General features: G+C 37.6%; 1 protein-coding gene and 2 non-coding genes across 3 annotated transcripts in view; 1 reads left to right on the forward strand and 2 right to left on the reverse strand.

Moving 5' to 3' along the window:
- LOC106087921 (carbonic anhydrase 2) overlaps positions 1 to 25,338 on the reverse strand; it is a 53,244-nt gene that overhangs the window by 14,265 nt on the left and 13,641 nt on the right. Inside the window, exons 2-4 of the mRNA XM_013253140.2 lie at positions 2,978 to 3,090; positions 2,829 to 2,919; positions 2,375 to 2,646 (exon numbers count right to left, since the gene is read on the reverse strand). Coding sequence (XP_013108594.2) covers positions 2,375 to 2,646; positions 2,829 to 2,919; positions 2,978 to 3,090 — 476 coding nt within the window. The remainder of the gene's footprint in view (positions 1 to 2,374; positions 2,647 to 2,828; positions 2,920 to 2,977; positions 3,091 to 25,338) is intronic.
- Trnac-gca (transfer RNA cysteine (anticodon GCA)) lies at positions 10,501 to 10,572 on the forward strand. Its single transcript has one exon. It is a non-coding gene; the product is annotated as a tRNA-Cys (tRNA).
- Trnac-gca (transfer RNA cysteine (anticodon GCA)) lies at positions 11,149 to 11,220 on the reverse strand. Its single transcript has one exon. It is a non-coding gene; the product is annotated as a tRNA-Cys (tRNA).

Consider the following 25,338-nt stretch of genomic DNA (forward strand, 5'->3'; position numbering starts at 1 on the left):
TCACTGTCCCAAATTTCAACAAAAACGGATAATAAATGTGGCTTTTATGGGCCTAAGACCCTAAATCGACGGATCGGTCTATATGGGGGCTATATCAAGATATAGTCCGATATAGCCCATCTTCAAACTTAACCTGCTTATGGACAAAAAAAGAATCTGTGCAAAATTTCAGCTCAATATCTCTATTTTTGAAGACTGTAGCGTGATTTCAACAGACAGACGGACAGACGGACAGACGGACGGACATGGCTAGATCGTCTTAGATTTTTACGCTGATCAAGAATATATATACTTTATAGGGTCGGAAATGGATATTTCGATGTGTTGCAAATGGAATGACAAATTGAATATACCCCCATCCTTCGGTGGTGGGTATAAAAATGAGTGAGAATGTGTCTATATCAGCGAAGAGCACGCAAATGAGATTGTGTGTAAGCCCATACAATTGCTTGTGATTATTTTCTTGCATACGTATACCGTAATATGGAATAGTGTGAGTATTTTTGCCCATCACTGGTCTATACGCTCAGTTTCAATAAAAGAAAAACTTCGTAGTATAAGTATTTTATTTATCGTAAAAATCCCCCAGACGTTTTATTTTTTGCGTGTAGCATCACACGGTAAAAAGTAAGAATGATTTCTACAGACAGATGGATCTAGACGGACTTGCTCCACTTTAAATATGATTTGCACTCTACTGTGTCTAACACCAGTATTAGAGCACCCCTTTTCATGCTAGAGCGTTTAAAAATAAGATAACCAGATTACCCCTCTGTATAAGTAAACAATAAACAGATGTAGTTATAATTCAAACACAATAACTTTGAGTCTTAAATGCCTTTCCAAAAATGTTTCTTCGAACTTCACATAAAATCCTAAAGTCCAAGTGACGAGATTGAATCTTCACTATTGTTTATTTTTTCTTACTATTGTTTATTTTTGCAACCGAAATTTCACAGTGAAGTATAATTTTTTTGTTAAGTTACATATAAACGGTGATTTTTTAGCGATTATCTTTTTGCCAAACCTGGTTTAAACAGATTACGCACATTTCGTATTTGGTTTCACTGTCAAACATCTTCAGTTTGGTCTATAATTTAAACATGAATCGTCTTACAAACGAAAACGCTTGCAAATTTTTGAATTTCATTATCAAAATTAGTGCCCCATTCAGAAAGTTCATCGCGCGCTTCTTCCATTTTACGGCGAAGATCATTTTTGGCTCAATGGGTACGTAAGTAAGCAAAAGTTTCGATTTTGGAGTGAAGATGAGCCAGAAGCATTGCAAGAGCTACCAATGCATCCAGAAAAGTCACAGTTTCGGGTGGTTTAATGGCTGGTGGCATCATTGGACTGTACTTCTTCAAAGAAGATGCGAATCGTAACTTAACTGTGAATGGTGAGCGCTATCGTGAGATGATATTAAACTTTTTATTGCCCAAAATTATTGACTTGCAGCACATGTGGTTTCAAAAAGACGGCGGCACATGCCACACAGCACGCGTAACATGTACTTATAGAGAGGCAAGTTAGGTGAACATTTTATTTCACGTTCGGGACCGGCCAATTGACCACCTAGATCTTGCGATTTAACGCTTTTAGACTATTTTCAATTATTCTTATCCGATTTGGAAGAAATTTTGTACAAAGGCTTCTCTCATAACCTTCAACATACGTGTCTTATATGGTCTGAATCGATCAATAGCTTTATACAGCTACCACATAAACCTATCTCCCGATTTTGCTTCTTGAGCCCCTACAAGGCGCAATTCTTATCAGAATAAACTGAAATATTACACGATGACTTCTACAATGTTCAGCATTCATTTATAGTCCGAATCGGACTATAACTTGATATATGGTTCCAATAGCATAACAGTTCTAATTCAATATTCTTTGCTTGCTTAAAAAGAGATACCGCGCATAAAACTCGACAAATGCGGGTATATAAGATTTGGCCCGGCCGAACTTAGCACGCTCTTACTTGTTTCCTGTTCTTGTGTACCAATGTACAGGTTAAAGTTCTTCGGCGTATAAAAGACATAATTTTATTAGACCAACCTTTATTATTTCCTTTTCTACGAATGTAAGGTAAATTTGTACCTTACATGAAAAGTTGTTGGACTTATTTCCACTTTTGTGCATGTGCAGTTATTTCTTATAGCTAAGAAAAGTTCGCCAAATCTGCGAAAAGGCCTTAAACAAACGAATTGTTATTGTTAATTCCCACAAACTCATTGGACCGACCACCTGAATTCCAAGGCCAACAACGGTTACGAAGGATATCTCGTTAAATCTTATCAAACTCATGCATATGCAACACTCCTACCATTACTCATCATATCCTTTTTCCTATGATCAAAATTGCACTTACATTGAAAAAGAAACCCAGAACGGCCCCTCCATCTGCATAGTCCAAGGCTTCGGCCAAAGTTTTGTACTTCTTGTTGCGATGCACAATGTGCATCTCCATGGTGTAACGAATATCATTGACGACATGCTCTGCGCCACGATTGTTCTTATCGCCCCAGTGGAAATGTATGCTCTCCACCTCAAATTCGCCCGGTAGCTTGGCTCCACGTATGTAGGGCATAAATTCACCGTTTTCCTTTGCCGCATCATCCAATTTGGGAATGGAAATTGATACTACAGGGATTAGATAAGAAGTCAAACATAAGAATACAGCACTACAATGCAAAGTAGGAACTGACAATCACTGAACATCTTAAACTTTTAATGCAGTTCCATACAATTCTAATTTGAGATGTAAGCAAAGCAGATCTTAAAGTATGTTTTTTTGATTTTACATTAAGCAATTGTTTACCTACCCGTGTGTCCATTATTTACCATAGTCAGAGGATAAGGTAACAAATTGTGATAGCCAATCATATCGACAGCAGGCATATGCAAAGGTATTGTCTGTCAAAAGGAAACATCAAAAGTGGTATCAGATTTTTCCCATTCCAAACATATTTACCTTTGAAATGTGGAGTGCAATTGGTGATTGCGTTTTGCCAGCACAATGCCCATGGCGCCTGGCCCAACGTCTTTGGTTTGGTTCAGAGTATCCAAAACGATTGCCGAATGAAACTGAAATCAGAATAGAAGAAACAGTGTTTAAGCAGAACATTGCAAAAATAAATATTTCCCATGAAGGAGCTCATATCACTGAGGTCATTATCATCATACAGTCATAGAAAAAAGTTTGCTGAACATAGCAAACACTGCCTGCTGAATATTAGTAGTTAATTCTGCTGCTATTGTAGCAGTAGTTATGATATTACAGCAGTACTTCTGCAATTTCAGAGCAGCAGTCTTACCGCTGAAAAGTCTGCCGTTTGCTGAAAATTACTGCTGCCTCATTATGAAGGGAATGTGTGAAGAAAAAATTAAATACAAAAGTAAATGTGTGTCTCAGTGGATCTTTATAATCACCACTTTCCACATTCTTTTTTTTTTAATTTAGATACAAAAGCCCATGCCCATGTCATATACACATAAGTAGAGCAATAACAAAAAATGCGAGCGAGCTCATCCACATTTCGAAATGTATACCAATGGATGGTTCAGGTAGCTTCTTTACAGTAATATTCCATAAATTAAAATAATTTTTCCAACAAAAATTTTAAAAAAATATAATACAAAAAAATAATAAAAAGGCGTTAAGTTCACCCGTGCCGAACTTTGGACACCCACCACCTCGGGTATATATGTAAACCACCTTTCGGCATAATCCGGTAAAAAATGCTTAATTTATGCCCAGATAGCAGCTATGTATATCGAAATATGGTCCGATTTGGACCAAATTCGACATTGATATTTAGTGGTCTAATAAGTACAAGTCTTTGTTCTATTTTGTAGAACAAAATATTGGTCTTTTTGGTAGCCTTATCGAAATATAGACCGATCTGAACAATATACGAAACAGATGTCGAAAAGCCCAACATAAGTCACTGTCCCAAATTTCGGCGACATGGGACAATAAATGCGCCTTTTATGGGTCCAAACTCTTAAATCGAGAGATCGGTCTATATGGCAGCTATATCCAAATCCGAACCCATCTGGGCCAAATTGAAGAAGGATGTCGAAGGGCCTAACATAACTCACTCTACCAAATTTTGACAAAATCAAACAATCAATCCGCCTTTTATGGTCTAAACTTTAGCAAAATCGAATAATAAATGTGACTTTTATGGGCCTAAGATCCTAAATCGGCGGATCGATCTATATGGGGGCTATATCAAGATATAGTCCTTTATAGCCCATCTTCGAACTTAACCTGCTTATGGACAAAAAAGAATCTGTGCAAAGTTTCAGCTCAATATCTCTATTTTTAAAGACTGTAGCGTGATTTCAACAGACAGACGGACGGACATGGATAGATTGTCTTAGATTTTTACGGTGTTGCAAACGGAATGACAACATGAATATACCGCCATCCTTCGGTGGTGGGTATAAAAATACCCAAAGTAATCAAAAAAAAGTAACAGAAAAACATAAAATATAGCATAACATTTTTTTCATCAGATTTTTGTACTTTAAACAGCAGATTTTGTTTGCTGATTAAGCTCACCGAAATGTTTGCTAATACAGCAGCCCTATGTTTGCTGAAACAGCAGCAATGTCTGCTTTCCCATTTTCAACAGACAAAAACTGCTGTTTTAGCAAACATTTTTGCTGTTTTGAATAACAAATTTGGTTGAGTGTAGCTTAATCCACCGTAGCTTTTTGTACGTTAGTTTTTACATCCAGAGAAATAAATTTGCAGACACCAGCAAACTTAATCCATAAAACTTAAAATTACATTTGTTAGCGGTTGAAAGAAATAGTTTCAAACTTTTAAACGCCCAAGCGAGATTAGAGCATTTGCTGAAAGAATAAAACGTTGTTTTGAAAGCATAGATATAATTTTAGTAAATATATAAAGGGTAATCTTTTAGCTATAATATTTTTGGCAACACTGGTTTAAACAGCTTTTGCACGTTTCATGTTTTATTTCACAGTAAAACATCTTCAGTTTGGTCTATAAGTTAACCTTGAATCGTCTTACAAACGAACAACGCTTGCAAATTATTGAATTTTATTATCAAAATGCGTGCTCTGTTAAGAAAGTTCATCGCGCGTTCATTGTGTTCAGCGACGAAGCTTATTTTTGGATCAATGGGTACGTTATTTTGGAGCGAAGATCAGCCAGAAGCATTGCAAGAGCTACCAATGCATCCAGATGAGTCACAGTTTGGTGTGGCTTGTGGGCTGGCGGTATCATTGGACCGTACTTCTTCAAAGATAATGCGAATTGTAACGTAACTGTGAATGGTAAGCGCTATCGTGAGATGATATCCAAATTATCTTTGCCTCAAATGCAAGAGCTTGACTTGCATGACATGTTGTTTCAACAAGACGGTGCCACATATCACACAACACGGGTAACAATGGAACTATTGAGAGGCGAGTTCGGTGAACATTTTATTTCTCGTTCGGGACCGGTCAATTGGTCGCCTAGATAGTGCGATTTAACGCCTTTAGACAATTTTTTGCAGGGCCCGCTGCAACTGACGCATTGGAAGACAACATTGAAGCATTTATTCGCGAGATACCGGCCGAAATGTTGGAAAGAGTATCCCAAAATTGAACTAAGCGGATGGACCATTTGAGGCGCAGTCACGGTCACATTTGCATGAAATAGTCTTCAAACATTAAATTATATGGACCGTACGATTGATTCCAATAAAGATTTCGTGCTTTTCTGAATTTTATGTGTTTATTTTTGTTCTTTGAAAAACTCTCCAATAGCTCTTAAAAAATCACACTTTGCATATACAATTATATTAAGCGAAATATGTAATGATGCAGCGACTTGTAACTGTTATTTTGCTTTTAAGAGCGGCACCTACCTCAAACGAAATTCTCGTTGTCATCAGAAATGTATTGTCATATCCTAAGCGAAATTTTGGGTTTGCTTTGTGTAACACGGTGACATGCAAAGCATCCGATATTTTTTTCTGCTTCATTGAAAGAAAACAAATGTTTGACAATTTTTAATACCCACCACCATAGGATAGGGGGTATATTCATTTAGTTATTCCGTTTGCAACACATTGAAATATCAATTTCCGATCGTCGTAAAATTCGGATCGTCGTAAAATTTTAAGACGATTTAACGATGTTCGTTTGTATGTCCGTCCGTTTGTTGTAATCACTCTGAAGCCCATAAAAGCTTTATTTATTAGCTAATTTCGCTGAAATTTGAAACAATGAGTTTTTCTGAGCCTCACGATATCCGACCTTAATATGAATTAGATCGGTTTATAATTGGATATATCTGCCAAAAAGACCAATATTTTGTTCTACAAAATCGAATAGTGACATATATATTAGACCACTCAATGTCCGTGCCGAATTTGTGTGCTTAAGTTATCCAATTTTCACCGGATTGTGACGAAATGGAGTTTACATATATACCCGAGGTGGTGGGTATCCAAAGTTCCCGGCCGAACTTAATGTCTTTTTACTTTTTTTTTTATTTAACGGATTTTGTTCATATTAATGCCTAATTTTGATAAATGCGTATCAGCAAAAAAATGTGGCAGATTGGCCAAACCATGTGGTTGCTACTGGAAATTTCGCTTTGGGTTCATACCGGGCCTTAGAACACAGTACCATATACAAGGAATATTGCCGCAATCTCGTCGTCACCTTTTTTTTATAGTGCGTTTTAAGAATTGATTTGATAGTGCGATATGTCGGACTCAGTACTAGGCTTATGAGCGGTACGCTGCTGTAACGAAAGTTTTGGTTTGGTAGGTGTTACAGGGTGATAATGTAAGCATATGAGATTTTTTCGGCTTTGTTGAAAGTAAACTTAGGCTTTGATCACTTTTTGCAACAAGCAATGGATTTACTTGTACATAATACTGCTTCATTTGAATAAATATGCGCTTTACCGCGGCAGATTAGCCAAACGAATATATCGTTTATCGTCACCATGTGTTTGCTATAGAATTGACAAACCGTCGAAATTCGTTCAAATCGATAGTTTCTATATTTTTCCTTTTAACTATCGATAGTATCAACAAATTTGTTAAATATATTATGAAATTCGCATGTTTCAAAGAAACCCGTAAAGAAGAGCAAATTCGACCGGGCCGAGCTTTAAATACCCACTACATAGCTGGAATCTGTACAACAACCAATAAGCTATACTCGAGCTTTATTTGAGAGATTGGTAAACCCGCACTGCAAATGTTTGGTCTGAGAACTCATAATCCTTTTTTGTGATTTGCTCTTCCCACCTAAAACCAAGTTTACACTCGGGCCCATCTCCACTTGATTCGACCGAATGTCCCAAACGCGTTTACACTATGTTGGAAGTTATTTGGATTTCGAATTTTCGAACTAAAAGTGGGGTGATCAGGGGGTGGTCCTGAAAGAGGGTATGAATTTCGTGCTCCACTCCCTAATGCCTTTCATTTCAGTCCCATATTTCCATGATCGGTAAATACGCATGTCCGATTTAGTGGTTTTTTTGGAGGTGAGGTTTTCCCCCAGACACTTAGCCCTGAAAAAAATATCAGCATCGTGCTATACTCTAATATACCATTTATTTAAACCCCATATTTCCATTGGTTTAAGGGAAGTTTAGGGGATGAGGCGTCACCCCCAACACTTGGCCCCAAAATTGGTTATTAAATTCCTTTTCGAATCTCAAATACCTTTCATTTGAGCCACATGTTGCCATGGTCGGTAAATGGGGCGGTGCCCCAAATACGTGCTCCACATTTAGATATCAAATTCGAATTCTACTCCCAAATAACTTTATTTAAGCCCCATAATTCGATGGTAAGCAAATAATTGCTGTTTGTTTTGAAAAAGGGGCAGACCGCCAGAAAAGTGGTCGCGGAAGTGGGTATCAATTTTAATGATCTACTTCCCAACACCTTTCACACCTTAACACCTTAAATATGTCCGATTTAGGTGTGTTTTGGGGAGTGTAGGTATTCCCTCAAAAACTTAACCCTGAAAATAAATCAGCATCGTGCTCTACTCTCAAATATCACTTTTTATTTTAACCCCATTTTGCCATTGGCTTCGAAATTGGATATCAAATTTGTTTTCTAATCTCAAAAACGTTTCATTTAAACTTCTTATCGCTAAAGTCAGCAAATATGTCCGCTTTGGGGTATGGGCCCTAAAACTATCATTCTCTTTAAGACCAAATTCCTCATCCTATTTGGGGGTTGTTATGGGTGTGGGTGGGACGTCCGCTAGGCAGTTGGTCCCGAATGTTGACTTCAAATTCGTGGTCTACTCCCAATTACCTTTCATTTGAGGCCATATTTCCATAGACGGCAAACATGTTCGGTTTGGGGGTATTTTGGCGGATGGGGCGGCCACTCAGTGACTTGGCTCTGAAAATATCTATCAGTTTCGTGTTCTACTCTAAAATGCCTCTTATTTGAGCCCCATATTGCTATTGTCACCAAATTTTAGTTGGTGTTATGGGGTGGGGTGGCCCCATAGACACTTTTCCCAAATAATGATATCAGATTCGTGCTTTACTTCCAAAGACCTTTCATTTGAAAGCTATATAGCTATGGTCGTACATTCGGCCTGTTTGGGGGTGTTTTCGAGATACTTAATTCGTATTCTACAATCAAATACCTTTTATTTGAGACCCATATTGCCATGGTCAGTAAATAGGTCCTATTTGGAGGGTTTTTGGGAAGGGATGGACCCCCAGAAACTTGGTCCCACATTTGAATATCAGATTCGTATTTTAATCGCAAATACCTTACATTTGAGTTCCATATTGCCATGGTCGGTAAATATGTCCGATTTAGGGGTGTTTTGGGGATTGGGATGGTCCCCCTAACACTTGGTCCGACAATTGGACATCAGATAAGTTTTCCGATCTTAAATACATTTCATTTGAGTTACATATTGTCGGATTGGTCTTTTTATGTATTTGGTAGGTTTGGGGGGTGGGGCGATCCCCCTAGGTAGCCCCTCCGAAATTTAGATACCAAATTTTTGTTTTTAGGTTACTATTGTATAAGAGGTTACACAAATTTCGCTTAAATCGCTCCACCCATCTCCGAGATCTGGCGTTTTTGAAAATAAGGGTAATGGGAGGGTCCGCCCCCTTCAGATATCAAAAAATCACCACGAAATCATTATTCACCATCTGTTAAAATTCAAGAAAATCGGTTCAGCCGTTTTTGAGTCTAGACGGAACAGACAAACAAACACAAATTCATTTGTATACCCTCCACCATAGGATAGTAGTATACTAATTTCATCCTTCTGTTTGTAATTCGATTTGACTGAAATTTTGCACGTAGTGTTTTGGTATCAATTCAAACAGTTGCCAAGTATGATTCATATCGGTTCATAATCTGGTATAGCTGTCATATAAACCGATCTTGACTCTTTGAGCCAATAGAGCGCGCAATTCTCATACGATTTGTCAGAAATTTTGCATGAGGTGTTTTGTTATGACTTGCAATAACTGTGCTAAGTATGGCGCAAATCGGTACATAACCTGATATAGCTGCCATATAAACCGATGTGGGATCTTGACTTCTTGAGCCTCTAGAGGCCGCAATTCTCATCCGTTTTGGCAGCAATTTTGTACAACGGCTTCTCCCATGCCGTTCACTATTGATCGATTCTAATATGGGCCGAATCGATCAATAGCTTGATACAGCTCCGATATAATCCTATCTCCCGGTTTTGCTTCTTGAGCCCCTACAAGGCGCAATTCTTATACGAATGAACTGAAATATTACACAATGACTTCTACAATGTTCAGCATTCATTTATGGTCCGAATCGGACTATAGCTTGATATAGCTCCAATAGCATAACCGTTCTGATTCAATATTCTTTGTTTGCCTAAAAAATGATACCGCTGATAGAACTAGACAAATGCGATCCATAGTGGAGGGTATAATTGTGGAACTAAGGCGATTTCTTCAAACCAATGAAGCTTCCCATTTCCCATAATAAATCTAAATTGTTATAATTTGAATACTTACAGGTATGTAAAATTAATCCGTTAACAAATATTGTGATATATCAGCATATATACTTAAACGTCAAACAATTAATCGTTTCGGAAACTTTATTGCCATAATTTTATTAAACCAAATTTTTCAAAACACTTGTCATTGGCTATAACGGACCAAAATATTTGAAGTTGTTCCCTTATTTGAAAGGACATGTGTAGTATTCATATTTATAACGGTGACATAATTACATCCCATGCATATTGTGCTTATTAAAGCTCACATAAATTGTTTTTATTTTTGTCAGGAACCAAAGAAAGCTTTTTCTCATGAGTTCATGTCATTAATTGTTTTCATCATCAACCAGATTTGAGGGTGAGATTCCCAGTATTTCTCTAAGCGCATGCGTCAACATGACATGTGCAAAGCTACCTCTCGTGTGATAGTATTCAACATTAGTAATATTTAACCGTTTTAGCCAGCATCGACAATATGGGGATATAGCTCAGTGGTAGAGCATTCGACTGCAGATCGAGAGGTCCCCGGTTCAAACCCGGGTGTCCCCTGTACGGATTTTTTATTGCTCTTGTTAAGTGATGAAATAAAATATTTGAAGCAAAAAAATTTGCTTAAAATGTACAAAAACAACTCGATTGTTCATCATTTTACACCCAGAGAAATAAGTTTACTGGCACTGCCTGCTGATTCTAAATTTAAATTTTCTATCTTTTAAAGATAACCGTTTTAAATTTGTAAACTTCTAAACTATATTTAAAGCATTTTCTTTATATGCATTAATATAAATTTTTTTCTAATTTTGTAGATAATTGTGTGAAAATGTAGAAATTGGAAAATTATGTGAGTACTTTTTATGCAACTTAAAACATTTTATTATTGAAAACAGATCAAAATGTTATGTAAAATGAAATGCTTTCTTATATTCAAAAGATTTTTATTGTTAAAATTTTTCCTGTTTTACTAACAAGTTTCATTGGATGTATATGAAAACGTTCACAAAAGTTTCGTTTCGTGAACGCTTTCACTGCCTTGAATTACTCACAAAAGATTTTTTTTATTTGATAAAACAACTATCTCTACCACCCAATGCTTAAAAACTACTATTAATAAAAAAGAAAGAAATTAGGGGACACCCGGGTTTGAACCGGGGACCTCTCGATCTGCAGTCGAATGCTCTACCACTGAGCTATATCCCCACGTGCTCCGTCGTGGCAAAATTCCAAAACCAACATTGTGACGTCTGCCACCATTAGCGATAAAAATAGACCCGCGCACAACATTGATAACAAAAAACATTACCCATTGAAACAAAAAAAAAAACACCCGCAAAAGATAGAATCTTCTCATCATAACAAGGCAACAGCAGCACAATGAAGAGCAAAAAAAAATATACCAACGCAACATTTAAAGGCAAAACAAAACGACTTCAAATTGTGTTTTCCAATAGTTATGAAAATAGAGAAAAAACTTTGCCCAAAACAACCAATTTTTTGGATGTTCCAACGCTAATGGTTCATTGGTAACCCTGTTTTGTGTTAAATACCACTCTCGCTTGTGTCTCGTAAATGTTCTCTAAAGACAATATTTTAACCGAAATTTGTACTACAATTTTTTGTCTTTGAATATATTAATTCAACAATTTTCCCTAGAGATTAGGGAAAGAAAGAAGAGATGCAGCGTTGCCACTACAAAAAAAATGTTACAAAGAAACCTACCAAATTCCCCCCAGCCGACCTGAATTGTAAACTAGATCCAAATACGCGCAATTTCAATTTTGTGAACAAAAAACGATTTTTTCGGGATATTGGCCTCTATGCGGTTAGGATGCTGAGGAAACCACTATTCTACATTTTGTCAGTTTCGGGAAAAAGGCTTTTATGAGTCTATGGCCTTACTAGGGTATAATACAACACAATATATATATCCAATTGATCTTGGCCATATTCGGCACAAGTATCGAGGGGTCTAATGCAACTCACTGTACCAAATTTCAGCAAATTTCGGGTAAAAACTGCGACTTCTGTAGACTCAAAACCTTAAATCAGCAGATCGGTTTATATGACAGGCTTATTTTATTGTAGTCCGATATTGACCATATTCGGTCCAAATATCTTGGGGCATATTGCAACTCATTGTTCCGAGTTTCAGCGAAACCGGGAAATAAAAGCGGCTGTTATGAGCTTAAGACCCTAAATCGACGGATCGGCTTGCATGACAGCTACATATATCCAAATATAGTCCGATATGGGCCGTCCATCCTACCAAAACCTTAAAGTTGCAAATAAATACTACCAAATTTGGTAGAAAAAGCCCAAAACGGCAACCCTGGAGAGATGGGCGATAGAAATCTATAAATAAATATTTCGTATGAAAAGAATGTTAATTGAATTTTTATCTTTATATGAAAAAAATTTTATACAAATTTGCTTTAAAAAAATTTACCGAATTTTTGTCATTTCAGAAAAAATTTTCATAAAAATCTTGTCTTTTGAGAAAATTGGCCTAAAGAGAAAATTTTAACCAAATTTTGTATTAAGAAAAAATTTTAACCACAAAGTTACAAATTTGGGGTTTGAGAAAATTTCTTTAAATGTTTTCCCCAAGTCACTGACCAATAGATAACATCTGTGGACATTTAACAAAGCAACCTATCTTGAAATATAGCAATTTTCAAGGATTTTTGTTACAAATGTATCTTTTGAGACGCACTCAATGATCGGAGATTTTTCTTTGCAAATGGAAAAGAAAAGTCAGAGATCGCACACACACCAACCACTAGGTCGGTGGTGACTGCCCTGCACGAGGTTGTGCATAAAATAGAAGAATCCTTCGATGCCAAAACGTACACACAATGGAGGCGGATCGACACTCTGATCAAATACTTAGACCAATACCGGTCCTTTGAGACTGTTAAGGAACAGGTGGATAAATTGTGTGTCTCATGGCATAAATATAAGGGGGAAAGTCGCACAGGGCACGCCATAGAGGGGCATTTTATCGCCATTCCTATGGTGACCACCATAAATGAACTATTACGGATGCTGACTATGGAGGATTTGAATCCGTCTGCTACGCAGACGTTGTTATAATACTACTAAGGGGTAAGGATCCGAACGAGCTATGCAGAAGGGCCGAAAGGGTCTTACATATGGCATATGACTGGGCTAGACCCAGAGGTCTCAATGTTTACCCAGAGAAGAATGAAATATGCCTGTTCACGAGGAAAAGGAAGGTGGGCCAATTTAACGCACCACGTTTCCTCAATAAGACGATTACGATATCGATATAGACCAACACTTACCTACGCCTCAGTAGTTTCATGGACTGCTATGGAGAAAAAGTGCAACATAAGGACCATACAACAGGTTCAGAAAACATGTTGTCTTGGCATAGGCGGAACGATGAGGACCACGCCCACTAGGGCACTGGAGACTATTCTAGATATCCGACCCATTGACATACAGATTAAGTGTTAGGCAGCCACTGCGGCTATGAGACTAAAGGCGATGGGAGAATGAATTGAGGATGGGAGCAGCTCATACCATCACGGTATAATCGCGGCGACGATAGAAAACCTGGAAGGAAGGGAAGAGGTTTCCGATCGGATACCAGAGATGAACCTTGAAGTCGAGCCGGAGGCACTGCTACCATCGGCACAGTCTTGTATTGACGGAATCGTAGTATTACTATCTGGAAGGTCATGTCACACGGATGGATCAAAGCTGGAGGACAGAGTGGGCCTGGGGGTTTACATTGAGAACACAGGGACTGAGATCTGTTTTGACTGCCTGACCATAATACGGTCCTGCAGATGTCGAATGTGAACATGCTTACCGACAGTAAAATTGGCGAAAGTCCTATGGGGGGTTCCAGATCGTGGAAATACGAGGCTATTACTGAAAGGAAGCAAGAAGGAGGTCAGTATAGCTATTGGTATCATAACGGGACACATAGGACTACGGTCCTATGCGATACGGCAAAGTGATAGCATTTGCCGGGCATGCCGGGAAGATGATAAGACGTTGGAGCATTTCCTTTGTCATTGCCCGGTTTTCGCGTCTAACAGAAACCGGCACTTAGGCGGAGACACAATACTAGACAACTCCCCAAACTTAGGGGAGTGGTATTGAAAACAATTAAGAATTTTGTAAGTAGCACGGAAACTTAAAATTTTCATTTTAGAGGTTACTTTATAGTTTTTAGAGCGCACAACAAGCCGATTGCTGGCTTGGGTGTATGTCCATAGTGGGATGGGGCGGATTAATATGTGCACCCTTTTTGCAACCTAACACCTCGACAACCCTATACTTTTCCCAATGCATGCGTTTTTGTGTAATGGCAAATTTTTTGTCTGCACAATTTACACTAGTCCCATGGTATACACATGATTCTGTGTTCATGGGTATACCATGAGAGTAGTGGAGTTCGCATATCGAAGAGTTGATAAAGTAGACAAAAATCTGAAAGTCAGTCCATTGTATGGGAAAATTATAGGAATTAAAGATTGAGTTAAAAAAAGGCTAATTTTTTCAGTTCTCAATGGATATAGCCGTCAGGTAAGCCAGCCCATTGATTAAGTATAAACAAAATTTCCATGCCGTTTTTATTTGGTTTTGTTAATATCATATCATATTAGCACTTATGATCCATTTGGCCAATTTAGTCAAATTTCAAACAGAAACAAACTTAAAGTAGAATAAAAACTTGCAAATAAACCTTCTCCACGGAGCCGTAGCAGTGAAATGATAAGAAACCGGTAAATGTGCTAACAAAGTGGCCACGTCGGGAACAGCAGAGCCCTGTCATAACATACACGTGACTTAATGTGTAGACTTAAGTTGTTAATGATTTCGTTTTTCGTCGTTATTTGCTTTTGCATTTAATTTTAACTTTTGATCGATTTGAATAAACATTTCATTCGTATTTGTTTGCTTAGTGGTCAAGTTCATACTTCGAATGTGATACCGAAAGACTGCTATCAGCTGCAAATAAGATAAAATACTACACACCGCTAGACGCATTCTGAGGAGTAGACAGTGACAATGCAGGTGGAAACAGGTTAATTAAGTTATTCTCTGCAGCGTGTTGTCTGATAAGTGCAGATACCACTTGTATACTTATTTTAATAATTTATATTGTTTTTTTTGTAGCTACTACAAACATTAATCTACACAGAAAACATGAAATCTTGATATAATTAAGAAAATTGTATGCACAATTAAAAATTTTGCTTAAATTCGTATTATTAATAATGATAAGCGTATAAAACCAATTTATTAAAAATTGTTTACTCTTTCAAAAACACATTTAACTGACCTAATTAAAGTAGGTAATAGATATTATTCCCAAAAATAGACCATTTTGATTAATTGTGAATACCAAAAATATTTTATCTGTTTATTAAACACAAAAAAAAAACGAATTATTTTTACAAGTGGAGAGGCTCTTAATGCTAAAACTACAGTATATAACGGATATAAACACATCGTGTATAAGAAAAAGGCGTTTAAACAAAATTTTTTCGAAACACCATGTTTTTCCTCAGATCCCTTATTGTAAAATTATTTGATATAAGAAACAACTCTTATAGGAAAGAAACGTATACGAGAAATAATTTTAAAGCACCAAAGCTAAAAACTCTACTTCGAAAATTTTTCTATATAAACATTTTAATTTAGAGAAATCGGTATGAATGCGTCCGGGCACATGGTTTTGACAACAACTTCATATACAAAATTGTGGATATCCGAAGAGCAGTGAAGGAACTTTCACACGTTTGCACATTACTTCGTACAGTGCGGGATTATGTTGTGTACGAAGAAATATGAACACTACTCATATAAGAAAAAAAAAAATCTTACATGTGGATGTATCTGCATAAGAAACTATTTTCTTATATGCAACAGTTCTGTATGGGAAAAAACGCATATAATAAAAAAAGTTGGAATTTTTTATCCTTTCTCTACTGCATATAAATCTCATTGTCAAACAAGATAATTTAGTTAATGCGCTGTTGCGTGGGCAATATGTTAGATCAGGTTAGGTTGAAAGGGGGTGCGGATATTAATGGGCTTGTTGTGCGCCCTAAATACTAAAAAGTTACCTCGAAAAAGAAAATCTAGGAAGAATACCGCGCTACTTACAAAATCCTAAATTGTTTCCATAACACGCCCTTGAGTTGGTTCATGTCCGGTATTGCGTATCCACCTAAGTGCCGGTGTCTTTTAGCCGCGAAAGCCGGTCAATGACCGGAAATGCTCCAACGCCTCAACATCTAACCCACATCCCCTACACATGTTATCACTTCCCGCAATGATTTTGCATAAGTGAGCTCGTAGTCCTATGTGTCCCGTTATGATACCAAAAGCTACACTGACCTCCTTCTTAATAACTTCCTTTCAGTAATTGCCTCGTCTTCTCACGATCCGGATCGTCGTCGTCCTACCGACCGTTTCGAGTTAATCACCTTCTTACGCTCCCAGGCTGTACCGTCCTGGTTGTTATTGCCCTGACGGCCAGTCCTTTGAGTTGTTCACACTCGAAGCCCTCTAGTCTCCACCTAAGTGCCGGTATCTGTTAGACGCGAAAGCCTGGCAATGACAAAGGAAATGCTGCAACGTCTCACCATCTTCGCCGCATGCTCTACACATGCTATCACTTGCCGCACCGATTTTACATAAGTGAGCTCGTAGTCCTATGTGTCCCGTTATGATACCAATAGCTATACGACCTCGTAATAGCCTCGTCTTCTCACGATCTGGATCTCCCATAGGATTTTCGCCGTCCTACCGACCGTTTCGCTGTTCCACAATGTTACATGCGCATTCGTCGCTCACTCCCTTAACTCGGACTGCGTTGACCTGAAAGGCTTCGGGTTAACCAAGTTTATTGACGGCAGTCCTCTGGCCTTCACCGCCAAATCGTCTGCCCTTTTATTTCCCCTTACTCCGTTATAGCACCCAAACGATGCGGATTTTGCCGTCCTCTGAGAAGGCGTTAATCTCCTTACCGTCCTAGTTGTTATTGCCCTTATGGCAATTTTACTGTCGGTAAAGATGTTCACACTCGACGTTAGCACCACACCACCTCACGTATTCCGTGAGCGCACGGATCTCTGGCTGCTGGATTGTATTATGGTCAGGCAGTCGAAAACAGATCTCAGTCCCTGGGCTCCCAATATAAACCCCCAGGCCCACTTCGTCCTCATCTTTGATCCATCTGTATAGCATTATCTCCCAGATGGCAATATTAGAGTTCTGTTATCCAAATTATTGTAGCTCCAATAAGTTCCATCAAGAATTGTGATATAGTACCTTTTATCAAAAAGCGGCTCAGGCAATGTGTTATCCGCACTACCTGGAACATCGAATATTTTATCAAAAATAACATTAGGTGGAGGCCACCGTTGCGCAGAGCATATAATGCCCGCCTGTGACGCTGAACACCAGGCTTCCAATGCTGGCGAGAACATCATAAAACATTTTCAGTTATCCCAAAGGGGATAACCACCGGACTTGGTTATAAAAAGGAGGCCCCTTATCGTTGAGCTTAAAACAAGAATCGGAAGACACTCATTGATATGTGAGAAGTTTGCCCTGTTCCTTAATACATTGTTCACGGGCAAATTTACAATTAAATTTAATGCATCAGATGGTGTCGTTTTAGTGTGGCTGTGATGCATAAACAAGCCACGGCTAAGTATTGAGAAGTAGATGGACTTTTGAAGCGCCTTCCGTCAGACCACAACAACATAAAGTATTATAGGTCTGACAACTGCAGTATATCCCCAGCGCATAACACGCGGTTTAATCCCCCAACTGTTGTCATTGGCTCTCTTGCTGATGTAGAGCGAAAGAGTTTCCTTTCTCTTTTCCTCTAAAGCAAAACACCCAGGTATTTGGCGCTTTATAATTATAGTGTATAATAGACGCGGTAGTAGTTGAAGTTCATAACTGTTAATAACAGCCAGCGAAATGAGTACAACAGTGTGAGCGAAATGAGTACAGGAGTCGGAATGAAGTCCTGAAATTCTACCAAAGAATTAAACATCAAACCGATGGCTTTGGTGCAAGCACATCTTCCTGCAGAGACAAAGAAGGAAATCTGGTAACTGACACAATCTGAGATCCAATCAATGATGATGGTATAGAATGTTTACCTCCTAGTCAGAATGAGGTCCAAGTAGCAGTGACCCGACTAAAGAACAACAAGGCAGCAAGAGACGACGGGTTACCCGCTGAACTATTTAAGACCGGAGGCGACATGCTGATAAGGGGTATCTGCACAATCTGGCAAGAAGAACTCATATCCGATGATTGGAACCTCAGCATACTATGTCCCGTACACAAGAAAGGAGACAAGCCGGAATGTGCCAACTACAGAGGAATAAGTCTCCTCCCCATCGCATACAAAATACTCTCGAGCGTACTGTGTGAAAGATTAAAACCTAAAGTCAATGAGGTAATTGGACCCTATCAATGTGGCTTTAGACCTGGTAAATCCACCCTAGACCAGATATTCACACTGCGCCAAATCCTGGAAAAGACCCGAGAAGGACATATCAACACCTACCATCTCTATGTTGACTACAAAGCCGCCCTCGATACTCCTTTACGTTCAAAGGTATTTCAAGACATGTCTGAGTTTGGTATCCCTGCAAAATTAATAAGACTCTGCAGGATGAAACTTGCTGATACGCGTTCCTCAGTAAGAAAAGGAAAGAATCTCTCCGAACCATTTAATACCAAACGAGGTTTCAGACAAGGAGACAGCCTATCGTGTGTTCTTTTTAATATCCTATTGGAGAAGATTACACGAGATGGAGATGTGAATAGATATGGCACACTAATCACAAGAGAACACATGCTACTCGCCTATGCCGGAAGTAGTAACTGCTGTCTTTGAAAGAATAGAAAGAGAGTCAGTGAAAATGGGTCTGGCAGTAAATGGAGATAAGACGAAATGGATGTCTTCAACTCCCAAAAGACCTTGTACAACCGAACAGATAAAGAAAATGGAGAAAGTTGGAAACCACAACTTTGAGATAGTCAGCAACTTTATCTACTTCGGCACCGCCGTAACCGAAACGAATGACACCAGTTTTGAGATTAAGCGAAGAATAATACTGGCAAACAGATGCTACTTTGGACTAAGTAAGCAGATTAGAAACAAGGCCACCTCTCGACAGACGAAGATTACGCTATACAAGACACTGATACTACCCGTGTTGTTATATGGTTCTGATACATGGGTACTTGTGAAAGCAGATGAGGCAGTGCTTGGAGTATTTGAGAGAAAGATTCTTCTTAAAATATATGGACCAGTTTGCGATAATAGAGAATATAGGCGACGTATGAACCACGGGCTGTATGACGACGATAGCATAGTTACACGCATCAAAATACAACGGCTGCGTTGGCTAGTTAATGTTGTCAGAATGGATGAAGAAGCTCCAGCAAAGAAGTCTTTTGAAGGCAAACACGGTGTTACACGCAAACCGAGAAGACCAAATCCCCGATGGAAAGATCAAGTGGTGGAAGACACCTCTAAACTTGTTGTCAGAGATTTTGGAATGAGCGCAGAAGATCGAGGTGCTTGGAACGCTATTCTACGTTCGGCTATTGGAACAAACATTCTGTCATAGCCAATTAAAGTAAAGTAAAGTAGTATACTCATATCAATTATGAAGAATTAGGAATTCATACAGTCAATTATAACACTCTGATGCTGTTGCGTGGTTAACGAATAAAATAAATAAAGAGACATCCTGTTGAACGGTAATGGATTTTGAAACGGTAGAGCGTGGTGTTTTACTGTCCGTCTAGAAACCCGTTACAAACTTATTCCTCCGCCCTTATTAACAAAGAACATCTTGCCCAGTTCAATTTTTGTTTCCGACTTCTGGGCGTAATACACTTTACTTTTTTAGTATTATTAATCATTAATCTTCTTATCTACATCTCGACGAAGGATGCGAACAGAACGCCAAAACTTACGAAATTTCTCCGATTTGCTGGCCATCAGTATGACCCTCTAAAAGCCACTTATGCCACGTAATTGTAAGTGATGCGAATGGGACCAGCGAAAAGGATATGGAGTTAAAGTCGTGAGAAATGCGGAAAACGAAGGTAAATGGATTGAAGAAAAAATTTTCGTATTTTAAATATAACGTTTTTAAACGCAAAAGGATTGATGTAGAATTTTCATTTGATCGGCGTTTTGACCTTTATGTAAAGACCGCCGTCTTGTTATTTTCATTTGCTACTGATTGTAATTTTCATTGGAACATCTGTTGCCTTTTCGATATACACTCAATAAACAATATCGCTCTAGATTGGCTTTTTGATAACCCACTTATTCAACCCACCTTTCAAACTTCAAATGCAAAAGGATTGATGTAGAATTTTCATTTGATCGGCGTTTTGACCTGTATGTAAAGACCGCAGTCTTGTTATTTTCATTTGCTACTGATTGTAATTTTCATTGGAACATCTGTTGCCTTTTCGATATACACTCAATAAACAATATCGCTCTAGATTGGCTTTTTGATAACCCACTTATTCAAACGATAAGGCAGGAGAAAAACGTGTTAAACGTTAAATAAAAAGGGCATTAAAATTCGATCTTCAGTTTTTCGTCTTTATCAACAATTTTATTTAAATTTTTTCCTATTCCCAACCGCGGAATCTGTTCTGTCTCAGATGCTGGAAAAAGGAGTATACAGGTCGACTCTTAACTGTCTTTATTTTGATATTAGCGACTGTTTTAACATTGAGAATGATGGGATTTTAGAGACATATGTTCGGTCTCCATAAGACCAAACTAGAAATCTACAATTATTGACATATTGCAAACTCAAGGCTAATTGTTATGCGATAAAATTCGAAAAAAAATGTCCACTCGTAATAAACAAATATAAAGGCTCATTAAAATGTTTATTAATTTATTGCCATTATTAGGCTGGGTAATTTGTTAAGCATGTCATGGCAATGATTGAATGGTCTTTTATTATTTGCAAATCGAAAACTTTGCTTTTTCTTTCTTGGAAATTGTGCACGTTTTGATATTTTTTAATGACGAAATTTTAAAAACTGAATCATAGAACTTTTGTTTTTATGTTCATTTATTAAGGGTGTACAAACCTTTCAAACTTCATAAGATCTTTATTTCACGCCTCGCTCTGAGAAATTTCTTATTAAGAATGATAAAACAAGTGACCTATCTAGGACTTGCTTTTTGAACTATTCGACTTCGTGGGACATACTGTAGTTAATGGTAAAATAAGCTTTAAGATGGCTGATTTTGCCCAAGTTTGCAAGGGGCATTTCCCTTGGTGAACAATGTTACCAGTTAGGGTATGGAAAACACACCACACCATGCCACTATCGACATACACCTAAGCCAACAATGCCATCTTTGTGTGCTCTAAACGCCGAAGAGTGAAATAAAACTGTAAGGAATTCCATGTTGCTCACAAAAACATATAGACCGATCTCTCTATTTAAGGTTATGGGGGCATTTATTGTCCGATTTTGCCAAGATTTCGGACAGTGAATCGAGTTAGCTCCTTCGACATAGCGGTCCAGATTTGGATATAGCTGCCATATAGACCGATCTCTCGATTTAGTGTTTTGAGCCCATAAAAGGTGCATTTATTGTCTGATGTCGTCGAAATTTGGGACAGTGAGTTGTGTTAGGACCTTCGACATCCTTCTTCAATTTGGTTCAGATCGGTCCAGACTTTAATATATCTGCCATAAAGACCGATCTCTCGGTTTAAGGTTTTGGGCCCATAAAGGCGCATTTATTTACTAAAAATATTAATATTTTATTATACACAATTGAACAATGACTTATACTTATTAGAATTTGGTACAAATCGGAACATATTTCGATATAGCTGTTATGGGACATAAGATATGCATTTCACACCGGATTTTGACGAAAGGTGGTTTACATATATAGCCGAGATGGTGGGTATCCAAAGTTCGGCCCGGCTGAACTTAACGCCTTTTCACTTGTTTTCTTTTTACATTCATTCTTTGTGTACGTTTTCTCCTATATGATGACATTTTCAATCCGCAGATGGGACCTAACCTTCTAAAGGGTGATTTTTAGCTATTATATTTTTGGCAACACTGGTTTAAACAACTCACGCACTTTTTGTGTTTTGTTTGACTGTCAAACGTCTTTAGTTTGGTCTATAATTAAACCATGGATCGTCTTGTAAACGAACAACGCTTGAAAATTATTGAATTTTATTATCAAAATGCGTGCTCTGTTAAGTAAGTCCATCCCGCGCTCATTTTTGTTCTCATTTTTGGCTCAATGTGTACGTAAATAAGTAGAATTGTCGATTTTGGAGTGAAGATCAGTCAGAAGAATTGCAAGAGCTACCAATGCATTCAGAAAAAGTCACAGTTTGATGCGGTTTATGAGCTGGTGGCATCATTGGACCGTATTTCTTCAAAAATGTTGCTTATCGTAACGTAACTGTGAGTGGTGAGTGCTACCGTGAGATGATATCCAACTTTTTTTTACCAAAATGCAAGAGCTTGACTAGCATGACATGTGGTTTCAACATAGCTCTTAAAAAATTACCCTTTATTGGTGAATCCTGATATTAAGGAAAAGTGTTGTCAATACCAATTTATTCATAAAAAACTTTTGTGGAATATTTTTTCATATTGCATTCGTATCCTAAATGTTTTAAGAGAAATCAAGAGAAAAATACTCAAAAGCCACTGTAAATAACTATTTTTATTTCTCTATTCTCAAATATTTTTTTCTAGTCATTAAAGTAAACACAGTAATAAATTTAGTAAACGATTTTCAATTCGTGGCTGTATAATAAATAAAAGGTTAATGTGGAAATGAAAATGAACGTAAAAAAGAAACTATAGCAAGTATTGTAAAAAATTCAGTGAATCCTGTTTTATTTAGTAAATCCTTTTTTCTGTTTTTTGTAACAGGGTGACATTGAAAGCATTGGATATATTTTTTTGTAGTTTCATTGCAAGAAATCTATTTTTGCACCACGCAATGAATTTATTTCTACAAAATAAAGCTTCATTTTGATAAATGAGTATTTTATCAGCAAAAAAGTTTGGCAGATTGGCCAAACGAATTTATAGTTTTTTTGTCACCATTTGTTTGCTACCCAAAATTTCGCCACAGATTTTTCCTATTTTAACAACTGTGTCTCATCGTTATTATAAAGGGTAATTTTTTTAAGAGCTGCAGGCAAGTTTTTCAAAAAAAAAAACAAAAACACAGAAAATTCAGAAAAATTCATGAAATCTGCATTTGAATCGATAGTACGTTCCATTTGAAGATTGTTTCATGCAAATGTTGACCGTGACTGCGTGTCTCAAATGGCCCATCCACTTAGTACAATTTTGGCATACTCTTTCCAACATTTCGGCCGGTATCACACGAATAAATGTTATCTTCCAATGCGTCAAAAAGACACAAAATATATTTATTTACAGGTAGTGGCAGTTGCCCAACAATAAAATTTTGAGTGCACTATCTGTCAAAATCAGTGATTAGTGCAACTCTGATTTTGAGTATGTAACTAATTCGCGCCCTTTTTCGTTGTTTTTGTGTGTCATGGTTCTTAACTATTCTACTCACACACAGCCAAAACTCGTTGACAGATAATGGACTTCGCGAGAAAAAATTGTACTCAGCTGTTGACGGTGCGCTACCTGGTAATTATGTCATATATAGACATGAGCTTCAACATAGCCCCCAAAAAATAGTCTAAAGGCCTTATATCGCACGATCTAGGTGGCCAATTGACCGGTCCCGAATGTGAAATAAAATGTTCACCGAACTCGCTGTGCTGTGAGGCATGTGGCACCGTCTTGTTGAAATAACAACTAATGCAGATCAAGCTCTTGCATTTTGGGCAAAAAAAATTGGATATCATCTCACGATAACGCTCACCAGTCACAGTTACGTTACGATTCGCACCATCTTTGAAGAAGTACGGTCCAATAATGCCACCAGCACTTAAACCGCACCAAACTGTGACAGTAGATAGCTCTTGCAATGCTTCTGGCTGATCTTCACTCCAAAATCGACAATTGAACAAAAAATGAGCTTCGTCAATGGAATGGAAGAAGCGCGCAATGAACTTTCTTAACAGAGCTAGCATTTAATACAATTATTTGCAAGCGTTACTTAGCGGGATAGGAAAAAAAAAATAAGTGGAAATAAGTCTGCCATTTTGGAACTAATATCTTCTTGAAATTTTACATGGTTATAGCTGAATTTCAGGCCCCTAGAAGTCCCAGGGGCCCATTGGAGGGCCTTCAAAGTTGATCAACTCGGCCCTATAAAATTTTGTTCGGGCCGTCAAAAGCGCAATTATGGTCCGAACTTCAATGATGAATTTTTAATGAAAACACCCAAAATCCCCACAGTGGGGAAAGATGTTTGCAAAATTGGAATTTTTTAGTAAAATGTCCGAAGAGATCTCAATCCTTGGATGGCCCAAAAAATTTTTTACATGCAATTAGTTATTACTTTTTATAAAGTTGGGGATCTCAGCTTTGCGTTTTGAGAACTCGAAGGGTTTTCCCAGTTTCTTGGTATTAGAGTTAACACAATTTATAAATATTACACTTAAAACGCATCTACATTAAGTCTTCTTTACAGCACAGTAAGCTATATTGATAGTGCTGGGCCAAGTTTTCAGTATAGAGACGAAACAATGAAATTAATTTTTTTTTAAGAAAAAATGCCAAAAATTTACTTTTTCACATTTTTTGATTTGTAACTTGCATAACTTTTGACTGAAGTATCGGAGCTTGGTAGATATCATGACAAAGAAATAGTAAATTTTTGGTTCAGAAGTGCTTTCTCAAGTAACAAAATAAGAGACCAGCTTCTGCGAAAATTTAAAAAAAAAAATTGTTAGTCAAATTTTTTGGAAACTATTAAAGATATCCCGCGCATTTAGGCCTGTTTTTGTAGGGCTTTGTAAGCACTTCCAAGCAAAAAAAAAAATTGAAAATCGGACCATAAATGCATCTGTTCCAAAATGACAGACTTATTTCCACTTATTTTTTTCCCCATCCCATTGTGCGTTGTTCGTTTGTAAGACGATTCATGGTTAAATTATAGACCAAACTGAAGAGGTTTGACAGTGAAACAAAACCCGAAACGTGCGGGAGCTGCTTAAATCAGTGTTGCCAAAAAGATAATAGCTAAAAAATCAACCTTTAAAACTTTCATTTGAGGTAAGACATAACGCTTTATCCAAAAAGTAATTAATTTTGTTGTTTTGGTATGAAACAATTACTCGA

The sequence above is a fragment of the Stomoxys calcitrans genome, chromosome 2 (assembly GCF_963082655.1).
Source record: "Stomoxys calcitrans chromosome 2, idStoCalc2.1, whole genome shotgun sequence".
Lineage (NCBI taxonomy): Eukaryota > Metazoa > Arthropoda > Insecta > Diptera > Muscidae > Stomoxys > Stomoxys calcitrans.